Raw genomic sequence first — 18,052 nt, 5'->3', positions numbered from 1 at the left:
GGCAGGTGAACTCAGTTGCAGCATACGGGGTCTACTTCCCCAACCAGGGATCGAACCCAGGCTCCCTGCAATGTGGGCACGGACTCTTAGCCACTGGACCACCAGGGAAGTGCCTGTTTGCCTGTCTTATGTCAGTTTAATTATTAAACCAGCCAAAGAGCTTAGAAAAGGAAATTTCTGTCCCTGCAGAAGCAAAACCTTCCAACACAGTGCCTGGTTCACAGCATCTGCTTAATGGGCATGATCTGAGTGGATAAGAATGATGATTTCTTGGTTTTAAGCAAAATCAACCAGTTCTGCCATTTCAAATCCAGCTCTGCTATTTATTAGCTAGCTGCTATTGCACGTGCTATATACCATCTTTGTCCTGCTTTTCTCTATACCACTGGGAAAACTGTCCTTATGATCATTATTTCCTTCTGTCCTAGATAGGGATGAAGTGACTAAGGGCCTTGGTGATCAGAAATCACAGACTCTACCTGTTTCCATGACAAAGATCTTAAAACCTGGTAGCTTCCTGTTTCGTTGCCTGCAGAGTGACATGGAATAGGGACTCTGCTTTGGGGCAGAAGGAGATGGAATTTGTAGGGAGGAACAGACTCAAGCTCAGCTCAGTCAAAGCATCACAGCAGAGTGGCCTCCCAACTAACTGCCTGGAGGGACGAGGAAGTAACCTTTACTCTGAATCAGAAATGAAAGGACTCTGTTTCCTGCTGCTCTGGGGTGTGAAATGTCCCCTCACCTCACTGCTCTGCAGGGCTAGGCTGACCCAGTGACCACAAGTCACCATCAGGGGGCTTCCACCCCTGATACTCTGAAGTCCAAGTTTAGCATTTTGATTCAGAGCAAGCATTCAAAGAGCCAGGACATTCTGATTAGAATCTTGGCTCCTCGAACACTACTGTGCCTTTGAACAAGTCATACATTTCTCTGGACCTGTGTTTTCTTCTTGCTTAAATGCTGCTGACCAACCCCTGTGCACCGTGAGTAGGAGGAATGTAAGGTTCTCTAAAAAAAACTAAAAGTGAAATTACCACATGATCCAGCAATTCCACTGCTGGCTGTACACCCAAAAGAACTGAAAACAGGATCTCAAAGAGACACTTGTGCACCTATATTCATAGCAGCATTAATCACAATAGCTGAAAGTTGGAAGCAACTCAGATGTCCATCCTCAAAGAAATGGATAAACGTGATGAGGTCTATACATGCATTGAAATACTATTCAGCCTTGAAAACACCGACATTTCTGATACACGCTACAACATGGAGGAAACTTGAAAACATTATGCTAAGTGACATAATACAAATATTGTATGATTCCAGTTCTATGAAGTACTGAGAACAGTCAAAATCATAGAGACGGAAAGTAGAACGGTGGGAACTTGCCTGGTGGTCCAGTGGTTAAGATGGCCTTGCAATGCAGGGGAGACTGGTCAATTCCCGGTCTGGGAACTAAGACCCCAAATGCTGTGGGGCAGCTGACTGCAGACCACAACTACTGAAGCCCGTGTGCTCTGGAGCCCTCGAGACACAACTACAGAGTCCTTGTGTCGCAACGAAAGATCCAGCATGACACAACTAAGACCCGGAGCAGCCATGTAAACAAATTTAAAAAAAGAAAGTAGAATGGTGGTTCAGCAGAGGGGCTGGGGAGAAATAGGAGTTATTATAAAATGGAGACACAATTTCAGTTTTACAAGATGAAAAGAGTTCTGGAGATCAGAACTCTTACAATGTACATAACACCTAACATTACTGAACTGTACACTTTAAAATGGTCAAAATGGTAAATTCTCTGTTATGTGTATTTTGTCACCATTTTAAAAATTGCCACTAATGCTGAATAATATAGTCAGCTTCACAGAGTTAATGGGTGTAGCAAACCCAAAAGTAATATACTATAAATCACCATACAGTTGCCCCTCACGAATACCCAACTCCACAGAAGCTCAAGTTCCTTACAGTTGCCCCTGCATCTTCAGATGAGGCACCCACAGACACGGAGGGCAGACGGTATATAGAAGACTGAAACCAGGGGTCCACATGTCCATTCAGTGTATAAGGGTAATTATTAATATGGTTTGTACATAAGTCAAAAAAATAGGCTTAGATCGTCAGGACACAGGTCCAATTACCTCCCATCCCCTACACACACCTTTTTTCCACACACACTCCCTGCTCCTGCTTTCATTGGAAAAAGGGTCAGTCAGGGGCCGGGCTGACCACCCCCTACATTCTGGGATTGCAGGGGTCTCTTTGGAAGGATGTGAACTCAGCACCCAGTCTCCTACAGAAGAGGGTGACCCGAGACTTAATGGACCCTTGGAGCAGATCCTGGAGCACTGGGTCAGTCAGGGAGGCTGAGGTTAAGCTGTGCAGGGCTGGAGCTGAGACATCTCCAAGAACTGAAGTGGGGAGTCCTGAGCGCAGAAGACAGTCCTCACCCCTGGGTTGTTGGGGTGGAGATGGAGCGGGGCGGGCAGAGAGCATCTGCCGTGTTGCTATCAGCCCTGACTCTTCTGTGGTTACCCTCAGGGGAGGTTCTGAGAGGTTTATTTTATTGTAGTAAAACACCCATAACATAACATTGACCATTTTAACCATCTTTAAGTGTCTGAGCCAATCATATTAACTGCATTCACCTTTTGTGCAACCAAACTCCAGGACTTTGTTTTCATCTGGCAAAACTTAAACTCTGTACCCATTAAGCAAAAATTCCCGTTTTCTCCCTCAGTTCCTTGCAATCACCCTTCTACTTTCTGTCTCTATGCATCTGACTACACCAGGCGCTTCATTTCCATGGAGTCGTAGAGTATTTGTCCTTTCCTGTCAGGCTCATTTCACTTAGAAGAATGTCCACAATTCCCTTCCTTTCTAATGCTGAATAAACAGTACATACCATGTTCCTTGCACACACCACATTGGCTTATCCCTTCCTTGGTCAGTGGGCACTTGGGTTGCTTTCATGTTCTAGTTATCGTGAATAATGCTGCTGTGAACTCGAATGTATAAATGTCTCTTCCCGAGTGTGGTTTCAATTCTTCTGGGTATATCCTCAGAGGTAGAATTGCTGGGTCATATGGTTTTAAGATTTTTATCTGCTGGTGATGGAGAAAATGTTCACATATTGAGGTATGGGGAAGTCATTTTGGCTTATCCATGGTTCAGCCTGAACTCTGTGTGAATTAAAACAGCCTGTCAGACCCTCATAGCGCTTAACCACTAAGGTAAAGAATGTCTGTTCTGAAGATAAATATGAGTAACTCCCTTCTCACAGCATCCGTGTTAACACTCCCTGGAAGATAAGGTTCCCTCCCCAGACACCAAGAAGCTTTTGTCTCGCTATGAACTAGGTCTGTCTCTTTTGAAAACTTGAAGACATATACCCTGTCATGTTGATGTATGTCCTTTGCTTGGATGAGGTAGAAGACTGCGCTGGACACCACGCTTCAGCAGAGCAGTTCCTCAGAGCTCTAGGGACACTGTCTCCCTTGAGGGCCACAGTTTGGCTCAAAGAAAACTCTTTCCTATTTCGGTTATGTACTTTTCATTGATCATTTCTGTGGACATTTGAACTCATTTGATCAAGGACCGTGAGAAATACGAGCTGTAAGACTTGAGATCCCACTCAACCCTGTTCCCTCCTAGTCCTCTTACACGACTCGACCCCCCACAGTCTGCACCCGACCTGAGACACCCCAGTGTGGGGACCTTCAAGCTCAGCTGTGCCCCAACCAGGAGAAGGCAGCTTAACATCTCTGATGTGAATCCAAACAACGCAAGCATGGAACAAGCACCGTGCCTGCATCCAGCCTTGCACAAAGGGATGGAAGAGGATGTGACTTGGTCCACTTCTTCTAGGAGCTGTTTTCTGGGAGAGCTGAGCGTACACACACACACACACACACACACACACACACATGCTTCCCAGGTGGCACTAGTGGTGAAGAACCTGCCTGCCCATCTACCAGGGAGGGGATGTAAGAGACGGGGTTCTGTCCTTGGGTAGCGAAGATCCCCTGGAGGAGGGCATGGCAACCCACTACAGTATTCTTGCCTGGAGAATCCCATGGACAGAGGAGGCTGGCAAACTATAGTCCATGGGGCACAGAGTTGGACACCACTGAAGTGACTTAGCACACACACACACACACATGCATGCATACACGCATATATGTGTGTGTGTGTGTGTGTGTGTGTGTACATAGCTGTTGTTGGCCAAAATATTGGCTTTCTCTGCCCAGTGAAAAAAAATATATGGAGACAGAGTTTGGAGGTAATATACAGGTGGCTTTAATTCTCAATTGGCAGAGAAGGAAATAAAGTAGGTTCAGGCCTCAAGGACTGTGCCTCCCCTCCTAAGATAAAGGCTTAGAAGATGAAGGCTCGCAGTCAGGAGTCAGTGAAGAGGAACCAAGATGGTAGGATCTTGTCTTCTTCCTCTTGCATTCTTTCAAAAACCATCATAGGCTGGCGTCAGTAGCCCAGTGATTGAGTCGGGCAGTTCGGTGGGTCTGCGGCCTTCTTTCTGAAATGTAACAAGGTGAAGGGAGTGTCATAAGGGTAAGCAAAGGGTAATAGGTGTGAAGTGCAGCTTCCTCCAGAATCAGGGGGCAGAAAAGCAAAGCCAGTTACAGACATGCAGAGTTAGGAGCAATTAAAGTTAAAAAAAAAAAAAAAAAAGGAAATGTTTAGGCCTGCTCACTGTTTTCTTTTTTCTTCTTTGTTCTCAGGAAAGGGAAAGAGAAAAACTCACTCCGCTTTTTCCTTTTCACTGCCACATACCCAGCAATGGACTTGCTACATCATATGGTAGTTCTATTTTTAGTTTTAAGAGACACCTCCATACAGTTTTTTTGTGCAGTGGCTGCATCAATTTACACCCCTGCCAACCGTGTACATGGGTCCCGTTTTGTCCAAATCCTAGCCAACCTTTGTCATTTCTGTCCTTTTTGATGACAGCCTTTCTGACAGGTGCAAGGTGGTCTCTCACGGTTTTGATTTGCATTTCCTTGATCATTAGCACTGTTGAACATCTTGTCACATGTCTGTTGGCCACAGCATTTTCTCTTTGAAAAATATCATTTAGTTCTGCTCATGTTTTAGTTGAGTTGTTTGTTTGTTTCTTTGATGTTGAGTTGTATGAGCTGTTTATATATGTTGAATATTAATGTATCATTTGCAGATTTATCTTCTCCCATTCAGCAGAAGAACTGACTCACTGAAAAAGACCCTGATGCTGAGAAAGATTGAAGGTGGGAAGAGAAGGGGATGACAGAGGATGAGATGGTTGGATGGCATCATCAACTCGATGGACATGAGTTTGAGCAAGTTCTGGGAGTTGGTGATGGACTGGGAGGGCTGGCGTGCTGCAGTCCATGGGGTCGCAAAGAGTCAGACATGACTGAGCAACTGAACTGAACTGAAGTGTTAATTGCTCTGAGTTATGTCTGATTCTGCAATCCCATGGACAGTAGCCCACCAGGCTCCTCTATCCATGGAATTCTCCAGGCAAGAATACTGAAGTGGGTTGCCATGTCTTCCTCCAGGGGATCTTCCTGACCCAGAGACCAAACCCAGATCTCCCATATTGCAGGCAGATTGTGCTTTCAACCAAATAAGAGGCCAGTAGTACATGTAATGGAGAAGGCAATGGCACCCCACTCCAGTACTCTTGCCTGGAAAATCCCATGGACAGAGGAGCCTGGTAGCTGCAGTCCATGGTGTTGCTAAGAGTCGGACACGGCAAAGCAACTTCACTGTCACTTTTCACTTTCATGCATTGGAGAAGGAAATGACAACCCACTCCGGTGTTCTTGCCTGGAGAATCCCAGGGATGGGGGAGCCTGGTGGGCTGCCATCTATGGGGTCGCACAGAGTCAGACATGACTGAGGTGACTTAGCAGCAGCAGCAGCACGTGTAAGTGCTTACCAGGTGACACTAGTGGTAAAGAACATGCCTGCCAATGCAGGAGACATAGAGATGTGGGTTCCATCCTTGAGTTGGGAAGATCCCCTGGAGGAAGACAGGGAACCAGCTTCAGCATTCTTGCCTGGAGAACTCCATGGACACAGTCCATGGGGTCACAAAGAGTCGGAGATGACAGAACGGCTAACACTTTCACTTTCTTTTTGGGGAACAAAGATACCATATACCATGGAGCAACTGGATGGGAGAGCCACAACTACTGAGTCCAAGTGCCACAGCTACACTCCATGCACTGAAAGGAAAGATCCCATATGATGAATGAAGATCCTGTGTGCTGCAACTAGGACCCAAAGCAGCCAAATAAAAAAATGAAAAAAAAAAAAAAAACCCACAATAGCACAGCCTTGCAGTGCGGTAGGGGCAGGATTCTGCCCTGCCCATTTGAGATATATACAACGATATTTTGGGGCTATGTTGCAGATATTGAATCCCCCAGCCAGCTGAAAAAAGTTAACTGTACACTACCCATGAACACATAGACCCCAGACCAGCTGGAATCAGAAAGTTGATGATGCTGATTCCCAGTGACCTCACACCAACCCATCAGAAGAGTGTCTATTAGCTCATCATGTTCTCCTCTTTGAACAATTATAAACCTCCTCCTACCCTTCCATGTCAGGACACATGGTTTTGAGGGCATTAGTCCGCTTTTGCCCCCTTGGCTCTGTCTCCACTCTTCAGTTTGGTACTTGGTTACAAAGGCTGGACTTTGGCTACCCTATCACATTGTATAGCTACCCAGGGCAATCTAATAACTTGTACTGTTTCTTGACCTCCTTCACTCTACTTCCATTGTTCCAACAAACAGTCCTGTACTTTGTTATTACCGACTTTTTGAATGTCCATACTCTAAATTTTAGCATTCTGTTCTGCAGCAACAACTTTTTATCTTGTCTTTTTACTTTCACTTCCCATCTTAGAGTTTCACTCAGCTATAACCATTTATCAACCACCCATTACCTAAACCCCTTTCCCCCACTTCTAGCAAGACAGTTTCGTTTTTCAATTGAGGATTTTTCTTTATCAACTCTACTGTGTGACTCTGAGTTTACAATAGAAAAGTAAAGAAAAACAATCATTTACACAATGTAACACTATGTCTCAATGAAGTGGGGGAAGAGATTTTTTTTTAATGATCATTTTATTGATATGAATGATCTACTTTATCTGTTATTAATCTCTTTTTTAAGAGTCTACATTGTCCGAGAGTAATATAACTACCCTAGCTTTCTTCTGTTACTGCTTACACAGTGTGTCTGTTCCCTTCCTTTTACTTCCAATCTGTTTGTCCTAATATTTCAAGTGTAACTCTTGACACAATATACAGTACCTGAGTTTCCTTCCCATGAGGCAATCTCTGGTGTTTTTGCTGCAAAGAGCCACAAGCAGGATCTTCTTATCTGTAGGTTAGTATTTTGTTTCTTCCTCTGGATGTTGATTATATCATGGTACTTTCTTTATGAAAGTTCATCTTGCTACACATTTGTGAAGACTGAACTTTTCATTATGCATATTATGCTATTAAAAGTTTATTTGAAAAAATATACATATACAACACCAATGTGATTTTTTCCACTGCCAGTAAACATAGAGCTTTAAATGCATACACCATCACAGTCTGTCAGGGAACGTTTAATTTTAAGGAATCCTATATGTTGTTTTCTGTTTCTCAAGGGCCTTCTGTTCCTTATAAGTTCCTGGAAAACAGAAACGAGCAGAGCTGCACAGTTCTCAGGACTGAGGTCATGAGGTGGAACGCATACATGGATTCCTTTCAGTAACCTTTTTACTTTTCTGTAAAACTACTTAGTCATCTTCCTATTTCCAATACATGGATTGTCTTCTGGCCCTGTGACAATTGCTATTCCCCTAGTTACTGTTGCTATGGACCTATGACTATTGTTATTCCCTTAGTTACTGTTGTTAAGCGTCTGGTTTCAGTGTTTTTTACTCAACTTTATTTTTCTGTCTAAAGCTTCCTTGTATAACAATATATAAGCACACGCTGCCATGAATAAAGTACCCTTGTTCCAGTAGAGACTTGGGTCCCCCACGTCCTTCTTTTCTTCACCTTCTTTTTGTCGACTCCTGTCCCCAGGTTCTGTTCTGTCAAGAAGACAATAACAACAGTCCACAGACTCAAAGTGTCCCTTGAACCAGAAGATAACTCCAGTGCCTAGAGGGATTCCACACAGCATCGATGTCCTGTGGTTACAGGATGTTTTTGTCAAGTCTGAGAATTGGAGGCTGGTCGCTGTGGCTCATCGTTCCCTGCCAGGCTGTGTCGGATCCCATATCCAAAGTATATGACAAATCCTAGTAGGGAAATGAGACTGTGAGAAGGGAAAGTAGGTGCTCTCATCACTTACAAATACCCAATAGACCTCCTAGTACGGTGTCTGACAAACTTTTGGGGACAAGATAGTAGGAAGAGTACTGGGTTCAGTCACACCTCTTTATCCTGGAAAGTCACTTACCAATTGCATTCCAGATGCCAAATTGGACCCAGGCCCCAGAGGTGATCTGCATCATCAGGTAAATGTTCACAAAGATGCTCACCAGTGGGAGGACAGGCAGAGCAGGGACCTGTGGGCAGAGTCAGTTCATCCCTGGACACAGCCCAGACGTCTGAAAGGGAGACCCTACCCCATGTGGGTGAGAAGACTCAAGTCCTCTTCAGGCTGTGTGTTGAGTGCCTGCTGAGATTGTGTATGTAAAGCACTCTGTGTGGAACCGGGAAGGGACCACTGGTTTTAGCAACTTCTCTTCTTCTCTGGACCAGGAGAGGATGTTTAGACGTCAAAGCCTGCAGATTGCATTAACTGAAGGTGGACACTTTGGACACATAAGGTCACCTACCTTGAAGTAAAGGGGAGAGGGGTCCTGGGGCTGCCTCCAGATGATGACCATGACCCCAGTGATGAGCAGCAGCAGCAGCACAGCCACTGTTGTGAGCACGGAGTCTCCAGAGAACACCTGGATGGGCCACTGGGCCAGGACCAGGCTCAGGATTATCAGCAGGAGAACTGCAAGGGTCAAGGAGGAGAACAGGCTGGACCCAGAAGACAAATGTATCAGTGCCTTGGGTCACACCCCACTCCAAAGTTGCCCACCCCAGGAAGGGACATCGTATCTCCAAGGCTTTTCAACTTCCAAAATACACATTCCCACCACCTCCTGTCAGTTTCAGAATATGACCAAAGAGAAATCCCACTGCTCACCAAGCAGGAAGGCACATCCATAGACAATCTGGCCAGATTTCCAGGTGGGGATGGTGCTGCCAGGGAACCACAGACTCTTTAGAAAGTTTGACATTCTTGCTTCAGGTATAGATCCTGAAGGACTTTCTTCAGTTACAGGCCCCATCTCAGTTTCTTCCTCTGTTTTCTTATTCTTGCTGAAATTCTGATCTGCCTGGTACCTGAATTAGAGGTATTAAAGCAATATTAAGAGTAGCCCCTACTGATCCATCATCACACAATCTATTCCCCATCTGTGCTGCCTTAAGCAGAGCAGGATTTTAGAAGGCAGCATATCAGCCGAAGAGGACTACCTCCCTATCAGTTCCCATAAGTCCAAGACCCGCAGTCAAAGTGAAGTGGAGTCTCACCTGAGGACAAGCACAGAAAAAGCCACAAGGGTGTAAGCAAGCATGATCCCAATTAACATGAATTCCACAATATCTCAGAGCTCAAAGGGTAATGCCACGATTGCTAGAATGAGGGTGGAAGAAGGGAATTAGAAACCACTGGAAAAGTCCAGATGAGGGGAACTGATTAGAGAAGGAGTGGGTTTTGCTTATTCACCTGCAAGAGTTCCAGAAGCCAGGATGGCTATGATGGGGCTGTGGGTACCGGCATGGATCCATCCAAGTCCCCGGAAAAGGAGCCCATCATCTGCCATCGCACAGATCAACTGAGACAAGACAAACATGGCTCTAAGGAGGCTGGATAAGAAAATGGGAACATGTGGAGAAGCAGGACAGACCGGCCATCTGCTCTCTAGTCCATGTGAGGTGTCCTTCCCTCTTGTCTCTCAATCCCAAGAGACAGGATACCTGAGCATCTGACAGTAGATGGGGAGAAACTCATGACTCTGACCTGTATAAAAGGGCACATAGGAAGACAACAGCCATGACATATCTGGCAGGAGCCCACCCAACATGGAAAAAAGCCTGTGGCAAAGGATTGTAGTGATGAATCTGGTAGTAGGGCACCATGAGGGTGAGTGCCACCGAGACACCCGAGTACGCCAAAAAGCAGATGAAGATGGAGATCACCATGCTCAAGGGGACGGAACACTGAGGATTTCGAGCTTCTCTCCCTGCAGGATGGGTGGAAGTAATGGGTCAGGAAACACACTGGGGTGAAAGCACAAAACCCCCTCCCTCACACACCTCACCTTCTACCCGTCCCTAAGCCCAAGGGGAGCCCAAACCATGTCCAAACCCCCAATGGAACATACAATGACCTTGTTACCTTTAGTGACAATGACACTGAAGCCAAAATATGATCTGAAAAATATAGCTGCTCCATGGAGAATCCCTTCAAAGCCAAAAGGCACAAACCCTCCAGAACCCAGAGGGCCCAAGCTGTGGTGAGAGAAGGAACGAGGATGAACATGGGTGAAGTGAGTTCAGCCTTCTCTACTGGACTTCTCTGTTAACACCACAAGTCCTAGGCTCCAGGACTGCCATCACCTGGATCCATCAGCCCAGGTCTCTCGAGTCCCCACCATGTTGTCAACCCGGCACACCCTCACCCCTCACACGTGTTACTAAGGTCAAGGATACCCTCCAGTCCTGTAGATGTCACTTGATCCAGATGTGTTTTTGTAGTCCTGTTCCGTGAGCTGCCAGTTGAGCAGGTCTCCCTTAATGAAGCCAGAGATGATCATGAAGATTGGAATCAAAATATTCAAGCTTGTGAACACTTTGATAATCCAGGCTGACACAGGAACTCCAAGAACCAGTACTCCTTGGATAAGATGGAATAGGAAGCATCCAAAATAAATGAATATATAGAGACAGAAAGCAGACTAGTGGTCACCAGGGTCTGGGGGTTTGGGGACCAGGGTCGAGGTAGCAGATGGGCAGTGATTGCTCAATGAGTACTGGGTTTCCTTTTCAGGTGATGAAAATCTCTGGAACTAGGTGGAGGTGATGGTTGTAGAACACTGTGAATTTACTAGATGTCACTGAGTGTGTCCTTTATGATGGTTAATTTCTTACTGTGGCAATCATCTCACAACAGGGGGGATCTAAAAAAATCATGATATTGTGTACCTTGAATTTAGACATTTGTTTATGTCAAATATATCTCAATAAAGGTGGGCAAGTATTAAAATTGTTAATTTTATACCATGAGAATTTCATCTCCATTGAAAAAACATCTTTGGTCTCAATAGAGAGGACGGAACTTTTTTGGTCTAAGGAAATGATTCTGAGCAGGCATAATTTTGCCTTCCAAGGGACATTTGGCTCTGTCCGGGGATATTCTCAATACCTCAGTTTGGGGGAATGGGCATCAGGGGTATCTAGTGGGTAAAGGCCAGGGTTGTTGCTCAAAACTCTATAATGACTTGGAAAAAAAAAACCCACCTTACAATGCACAGGACCACCCCCACACCAAAGAATGATCCAGCCCAGAATCTCTACTGCCAAGGGTAGAAAACAACCGGCTATGTCCTCCCTTTCTGTCTCTCATATCTCAGACCCTTCTTCCCGTTCTAAGCCCCCCACCATTCCACCACTCCAATCCTTTCCCACCCCACTTCCCCCTCCACACCTCACTCTTCTATCACTGACCCCTTCTCACCAGTAATCAGCAGCAGCGGGCCCAGCACGACAAAGTCGGGGAAAGTGCCGAGGGCAGAGGGCATATATGGAGAGAAGGTTCCTTCTAACGCCTGAGAGATGTGGTTCCCAGTGAGGCTGTCAAAGGCGATGCTCCAGGCCTTGGCCACACAAGCAGTGCCTGCAGTGATAAGAGGAATATTCAGTAACACACATAAACACACATCCTCTGCTATGTGCCTTGGGATGTATTTTTTTTTTTTTTAATTAAGCAAAAACCCTAATCTCAAAGTTTCTCTTCATGGGGGAGGGGAGAGAGGGAAGGGGAAAGCAGACCCAAATGATTCACAAAATACATCAACTGGTTAATACACTGAGAGATCAATGCTATATAAGAAAAGAAGACAGGGAAATGGGACCAGGAGGGCAGGGAGATGAGGGTGAAATGTAAAATCTAGAGATAATGGAAATTCCCACAAAGACAACAGCTGAGCAGAGACTTCAATATGATGAGGGGGTGAGCCTGTGGGCCATGTCCCCCTCTCATCTACCCTCTACAGTTCCCTTTCTTCTGAGTTCTTGGTCCATCATTTAAGCAAAACAGGATAGAGCTGAGTAGAAAGAAGTTGAAGGGGTTTTGGCCACTATTACCAGCTTCCTGCTGCAAGGTCAACAGCAAGGGGTTTATAAATGAGTATGACCCCAATATCACCTCCCTGTTCCTGGATCTTTAGCCCACATCTTCCCCCTACCCATCATCTCACCAACAAATAAGGACAAAATGAGTTTCCAGCCAATGACAAAAGCACACAGTTGTCCCATGATGACATAGCTATGGAGATACATAGAATCAACGTGTGGTATCCGGGCCCCCAGCTCAGCATAGCAGAGCCCGAACAACACAGAAGACAGGGAGTCCACCAAGAAGCAGATGATAACTGATGGTCCAGCTATTAGCTTGGCAATGAATCCAATCAAGACATACACGCCGGATCCCAGGCTTCTGCCCACACCCAAGACAACCAGATCTAGGATGTTAAGATGAGCCGTGGGACTCTCAGACTCTTCTATGGGCTCCAGCGGCCGCCTGTGGACCAGCTTCTGACCAAACTGGCGAACATACTGACACAGCATCCTAGACATAGTTGAGGAGACCATGATCTGCTGAGAAAACAAGACACAGAGCCATCAAGAATGTCCATCCTACACAAGGTCCTACTGTGTAACCCAGGAAACTCTGTTCAATATCCTGTGATAAACCATAATAGAAAAGAATATCAAAAAGCACCAAAATACATATATATAACTGAATCCCTTTGCCGTACAGCCAAAGTTAATACATTATAAGTCAACTTTACTTCAACAAAATAAATGTTAGAAGAAAGAATGTCCATCTGCCCTTGGCCCTGGGAATCCAATTCCACAAAGCAATGGAGTGATGGGGAAGTGAGTGAATAGTGAGTCACTCAGTCATGTCTAACTCTTTGCGACCCCATGGGCTGTAGCCCACCAGGGCCAGGCCCCTCTGTCCATGGGATTCTCCAGGCAAGAATACTAAAGTGAGTTGCCATTTCCTTCTCCAGGGGATCTTCCTGACCCAGGGATTGAACCCGGGTCTCTTATGTCTCCTGAGTTGCCGGCAGATTCTTTACCATCTGAACCACCAGGAGAGTGACGGGGAGCAGGTGGTAAAAGGACACACTTGGCAAGTTCTCCATCTCTGAGCTTTGGTCCCTTAAGCATAAATACACCTTTTAATATGTTTCAAAGTTACTGGAAGGGTGGCTGAAGAGAAGTTGGGGGAGCAGAAAACATCACCCTAAAATGTGTCACTTTGGCTTGTGGGTTGTTTTGAGCAAACACAATTAAGATGCTGCAGACTCAAAAAAAATCTTTTTTCCTCTCACTTTATGGCTCAAAATCATTTAGATTAGGCAACCTATGCCAGGACCTATTACCAGGGATAACTTTTTATCTCAGAAAGACTCTCCTGCCTGGAGCCGCAAATATTTTTTCCCAAGCATTTGTTCTACCCATTTTCCTGTAAGTTGTCTTCCTCCCTTTTGAAGCCCCAGATCCCTACTTCCTTCTCCTCAGCTTAGGGGAGTGTATAACCCTCGATTACCTGATTGTGCCTCAGAATTTTTATGGGCCCACCATATGAAGCAATTTGAATTTGTTAACCCTGATGCTAGGAAAGATGGAGGGCAGGAAGAGAAGGGGGTGACAGAGGATGAGATGGTTGGATGGCATTGTCAACTCAATGGACATGAATTTGAGCAAACTCCAGGATATAGTGCAGCACAGGGAAGCCTGGCAGGCTACAGTCCATGGGGTCTCAAAGAGTCAGACACAGCTTAGTGACTGAACAACAACATTTAAAAATGGCTAAGATGGTAAATTTCATGTAACTTCTATTATACCACCATTGTTAAAATTGCTACCAATGGTAAATGATAGAACTGGCTTCACAGAGTTGCTGGGTGTGTGTGTATTCGTCATTCAGTCTTGTCTGACTCTTTGTGACCCCATGGACTATAGCCTGCCAGGCTCCTCTGTCCCTGGGATTCTCCAGGCAAGAATACTGGAGTGGGTTGCCATTTCTCTCTCTAGGGAATCTTTGAGACTCAGGGATCAAAGCCAGGTCTCCTGCATTGCAAGCAGATTCTTTACCATCTGAGCCACCAGAGCTGGGTGTAGCAAACCCAAAAGTAATTGAATATAAATCATCAAACTGTCACCCCTCATGAATACCCAAATCCATAGATGCCCAAGTTCCTTGCAGTTACTCCCGTATCTTCAGATGAGGAACCCACAGACACGGAGGGCAGAGAGTATAGTGAAGATGGAAATCAGTGGTCCACGTGTCACATTCACTGTATAAGGGTAATTATTGCTATTATATTGGAGAAGGCAATGGCACCCCACTCCAGTACTCTTGCCTGGAAAATCCCATGGATGGAGGAGCCTGGTAGGCTGCAGTCCATGGGGTCGCTAAGAGTCGGACACGACTGAATGACTTCACTTTCACTTTTCACTTTCATGCACTGGGGAAGGAAATGGCAACCCACTCCAGTGTTCTTGCCTGGAGAATCCCAGGGACGGGGGAGCCTGGTGGGCTGCCGTCTATGGGGTCGCACAGAGTCGGACACAACTGAAGTGACTTAGCATAGCATAGCATTGCTATTATATGAGTCAAAAATATTCACATATTGTCAGGACACTGGTCCAATCACCCCCCTCCTCCCCCACACACCTTTTTTTCACACACACTCCCAGCTCCTGCTTTCATGTAGAAAATGGGTCTCTCCACCCTCAGGCTGGAGCCAGGCTGACTCCCCCTGCACTCTGAGGTTGCAGAGGTCTCTTTGGGAGGATGTGAATTCAGCGCCCAGTCTCCCACAGAAGAGGGTGACCCAAGACTTACTGGATCCTTGGAGCAGAGCCTGAGGGAGGCTGAGGGTAAGCCGTGCGGGGCTGGAGCTGAGACATCTCCAAGAACCGAAGCAGGGAGTCCTGAGCACAGAAGACAGTCCTTACCCCTGGGTTGTTGGGGTGGGGATGGGGCTGGGTGGGCGGGGAGCATCTGCCGTGTTACTATCAGCCCTGACTCTTCTGTGGTTACCCTTGGGGAATAGTTCCAAGATGATTTTTGTTCCAGTATAATATTCATAAAATAAAATTGACCATTTTAACCATCTTTAAGTGTCCAGTTCAATCACGTTAAGTTCATTCACATTTTGTCCAACCAAACTCCAGGACTTTTTTTCATCTGGCAAAACCTAAGCTCTGCACCCATTCATCAACAATTCCCCCTTTCTCCTTCACAGTTCCTGGCAATCACCCTTCTGCTCTCTGTCTCTGTGAAACTGACCACTCCAGGTCCTTTACTTAAGTGGAATCATAGAATATTTATTAGTTGTTTCCTGTCAGGCTTATATCACTTAGTAAAGTGTCCACAAGTTTCCTCCATGTTGTAGCCTGTTTAATATTCCCTTCCTTTGTAATGATAAATAATACTCTATTATTGGCACATATCACATTTGACTTACCCTTTCTTGGTCAATGGCATTTGGCTTGCTTTCATGCTCTAGTTACTGTGAATAATGCTGCGATGAATAGGAGTTTACAAATAGCTCTTTCAGAGTGTGCTTTCAATTCTTTTGGATATATTCTCAGAAGTAGAATTGCTAGATCATATGGTTCTAAGATTTTTATATGCCTGTGACGGAGAAAATGTTCACATATTGAGGAATGTGGAAGTCATTTTGGCTCACCCATGTTCAGGTCCAGCCTGAACTGTGTATGAACTAAGACAGCCTGTCCAACCCTCACAGCTCATCCGCTTTAACCATTGAGGTAAAGAGCATCTGTTTTAAAGATAAGGATGAATAACTCCCTTCTCATTATGCCCGTGCTAACAATCCCTGGGAGATCGAGTTTCTTTCCCTGACACTGGGGTGCTATTGCCTCGCTGTCTCTGCACTAAGTCTGTCTCTTTTGAGACCCTGAAGGAATGCACCCTGTCGTGTTGATGCGTGCACTTTGTTTGGATGAGGTGTAAGACTGTGCTGGAAACTGGGCTTCAATGGAGCAGCTTCCCAGAGCTATAGGGACACTGTCTCCCTTGCTGTAGTCCTCAGTTTGGCTCAGATAAAACTCTTTCCTATTCCTATTACAGATAGTTTATTGATTATTTCTGGGGACACTTGAATTCATTTGACCATCAGGGACCCTGAGAAGTGTGGGCTGTGAGACTCAGGACCCCACTTCACCCTGCTCCCTCCCACAGTCTGCACGTGACCTGACACACTCCAGTGTGGGGGACTCCAAGCCTAGCTGTGCATGAATCAAGAGAAGGGGAGTTAAAATCTCTGATGTTAATTCTAGCAACGAAAGCATTTATTAATAACAAGCATTGCATATGTGTCCAGCCTTGCCCAAAGGGATGGAAGAGGATGAAGTGGAATGCGACTTAGTCCTCTTCTTCAAGCAGCTCTGTTTGCTGGGAGAAATGAGTAGAAAGGCAGAAGAGAAACAGAAGGTAAGGGGTAAGGATGAATACTTCACTACACTAGGCACAATTATATCCCCCATAAATTTATCCTAAATTATGTGACACATCTATACTTAATAAACAAATAAAGCTTCTTCATTGTCTGTTGGAAACCCACATTTACCTTGCCACCCTGCATTTTGTCTAGCTACCCTAAACTGATTGCCAAAGAAGTTCAATGATAAGGGGAGCAAAAATTTACTTTGGCTCTGGACTTCACTGGTGGTCCAGTGGTTAAAACTACATGCTTCCGCTGCAGGTGCACAAGTTCCATCCCTGGTCCGATACTAAGATCCCACTTATCCCAAGGCCAAAAAGAAAAATCTTTTACTTTGGCTATATACAGACTTCCTAAATCAATCAGATGCACTTTTATTTTATTGATTTATTTTTTAACGGCAGAACCTTCCTTAGAAATGCTATTTCTTTGTTTCTTTATTTTCGGGTGCACTTGGTCTTTGTTGCAGTGCACGGGCTTCTCACTATGGTGGCTTCTCTTGTTGTGGAGCAAGGACTCTAGGGCACTCGAGCTTCAGTAGCTGCAACTCTAGAGGACAGGCTCAATAGCTGTGGTCCAGGGGCTTAGCCACTCCGTGGCATGTGGGATCTTCCTGGGCCGGGCACTGAACTCCTGTCTCCTGCATTGGCAGTGGATTAAGTCATCAGAGAAGCCCCTCCTCCATCTACTTTTATTTTTATTTAATTTTTTTATTTAAATTTATTTATTTTAATTGGAGGCTAGTTAATTTACAATATTGTATTGGTTTTGCCATACATCAACATGAATCTGCCACAGGTGTACACGTGCTCCCCATCTTGAACCCCCTCCCACCTCCCTCCCCATACCATCCCTCTGGGTCATCCCAGTGCACCAGCCCCAAGCATCCTGTATCCTGCATCGAACCTGGACTGGCGATTCATTTCTTATATGATATTATACCTGTTTCAATGCCATTCTCCCAAATCATACCCCCTCCCTCTCCCACAGAGTCCAAAGACTGTTCTATACATCCGTGTCTCTTTTACTGTCTTGCATACAGGGTTATCTTTACCATCTTTCTAAATTCCACATATATGCATTAGTATACTGTATTGGTGTTTTTGTTTCTGGCTTACTTCACTCTGTATAAAGGGCTCCAGTTTCATCCACCTCATTAGAATTGATTCAAATGTATTCTTTTTAATGGCTGAGTAATACTCCATTGTGTAT

General features: G+C 45.3%; 1 protein-coding gene across 1 annotated transcript; it reads right to left on the bottom strand.

The window, feature by feature from the left end:
- Window positions 1-4,456: 4,456 nt before the first annotated feature.
- Window positions 4,457-12,920, bottom strand: LOC102267189 (cationic amino acid transporter 3-like). Its single transcript, XM_014482314.2, is given in 12 exon segments — window positions 4,457-4,531; window positions 8,208-8,308; window positions 8,470-8,578; window positions 8,852-9,018; window positions 9,214-9,413; window positions 9,603-9,705; window positions 9,799-9,938; window positions 10,093-10,315; window positions 10,471-10,583; window positions 10,785-10,968; window positions 11,809-11,967; window positions 12,551-12,920. Coding segments are annotated over 12 exon segments (1,944 nt in total).
- Window positions 12,921-18,052: the final 5,132 nt, after the last annotated feature.

Source organism: Bos mutus, chromosome 18, assembly GCF_027580195.1.
Source record: "Bos mutus isolate GX-2022 chromosome 18, NWIPB_WYAK_1.1, whole genome shotgun sequence".
In the NCBI taxonomy this organism is placed as follows: Eukaryota; Metazoa; Chordata; class Mammalia; order Artiodactyla; family Bovidae; genus Bos; species Bos mutus.
Note: the sequence above shows the minus strand (reverse complement) of the source record. Positions and strands in the feature narration are given on the sequence as shown.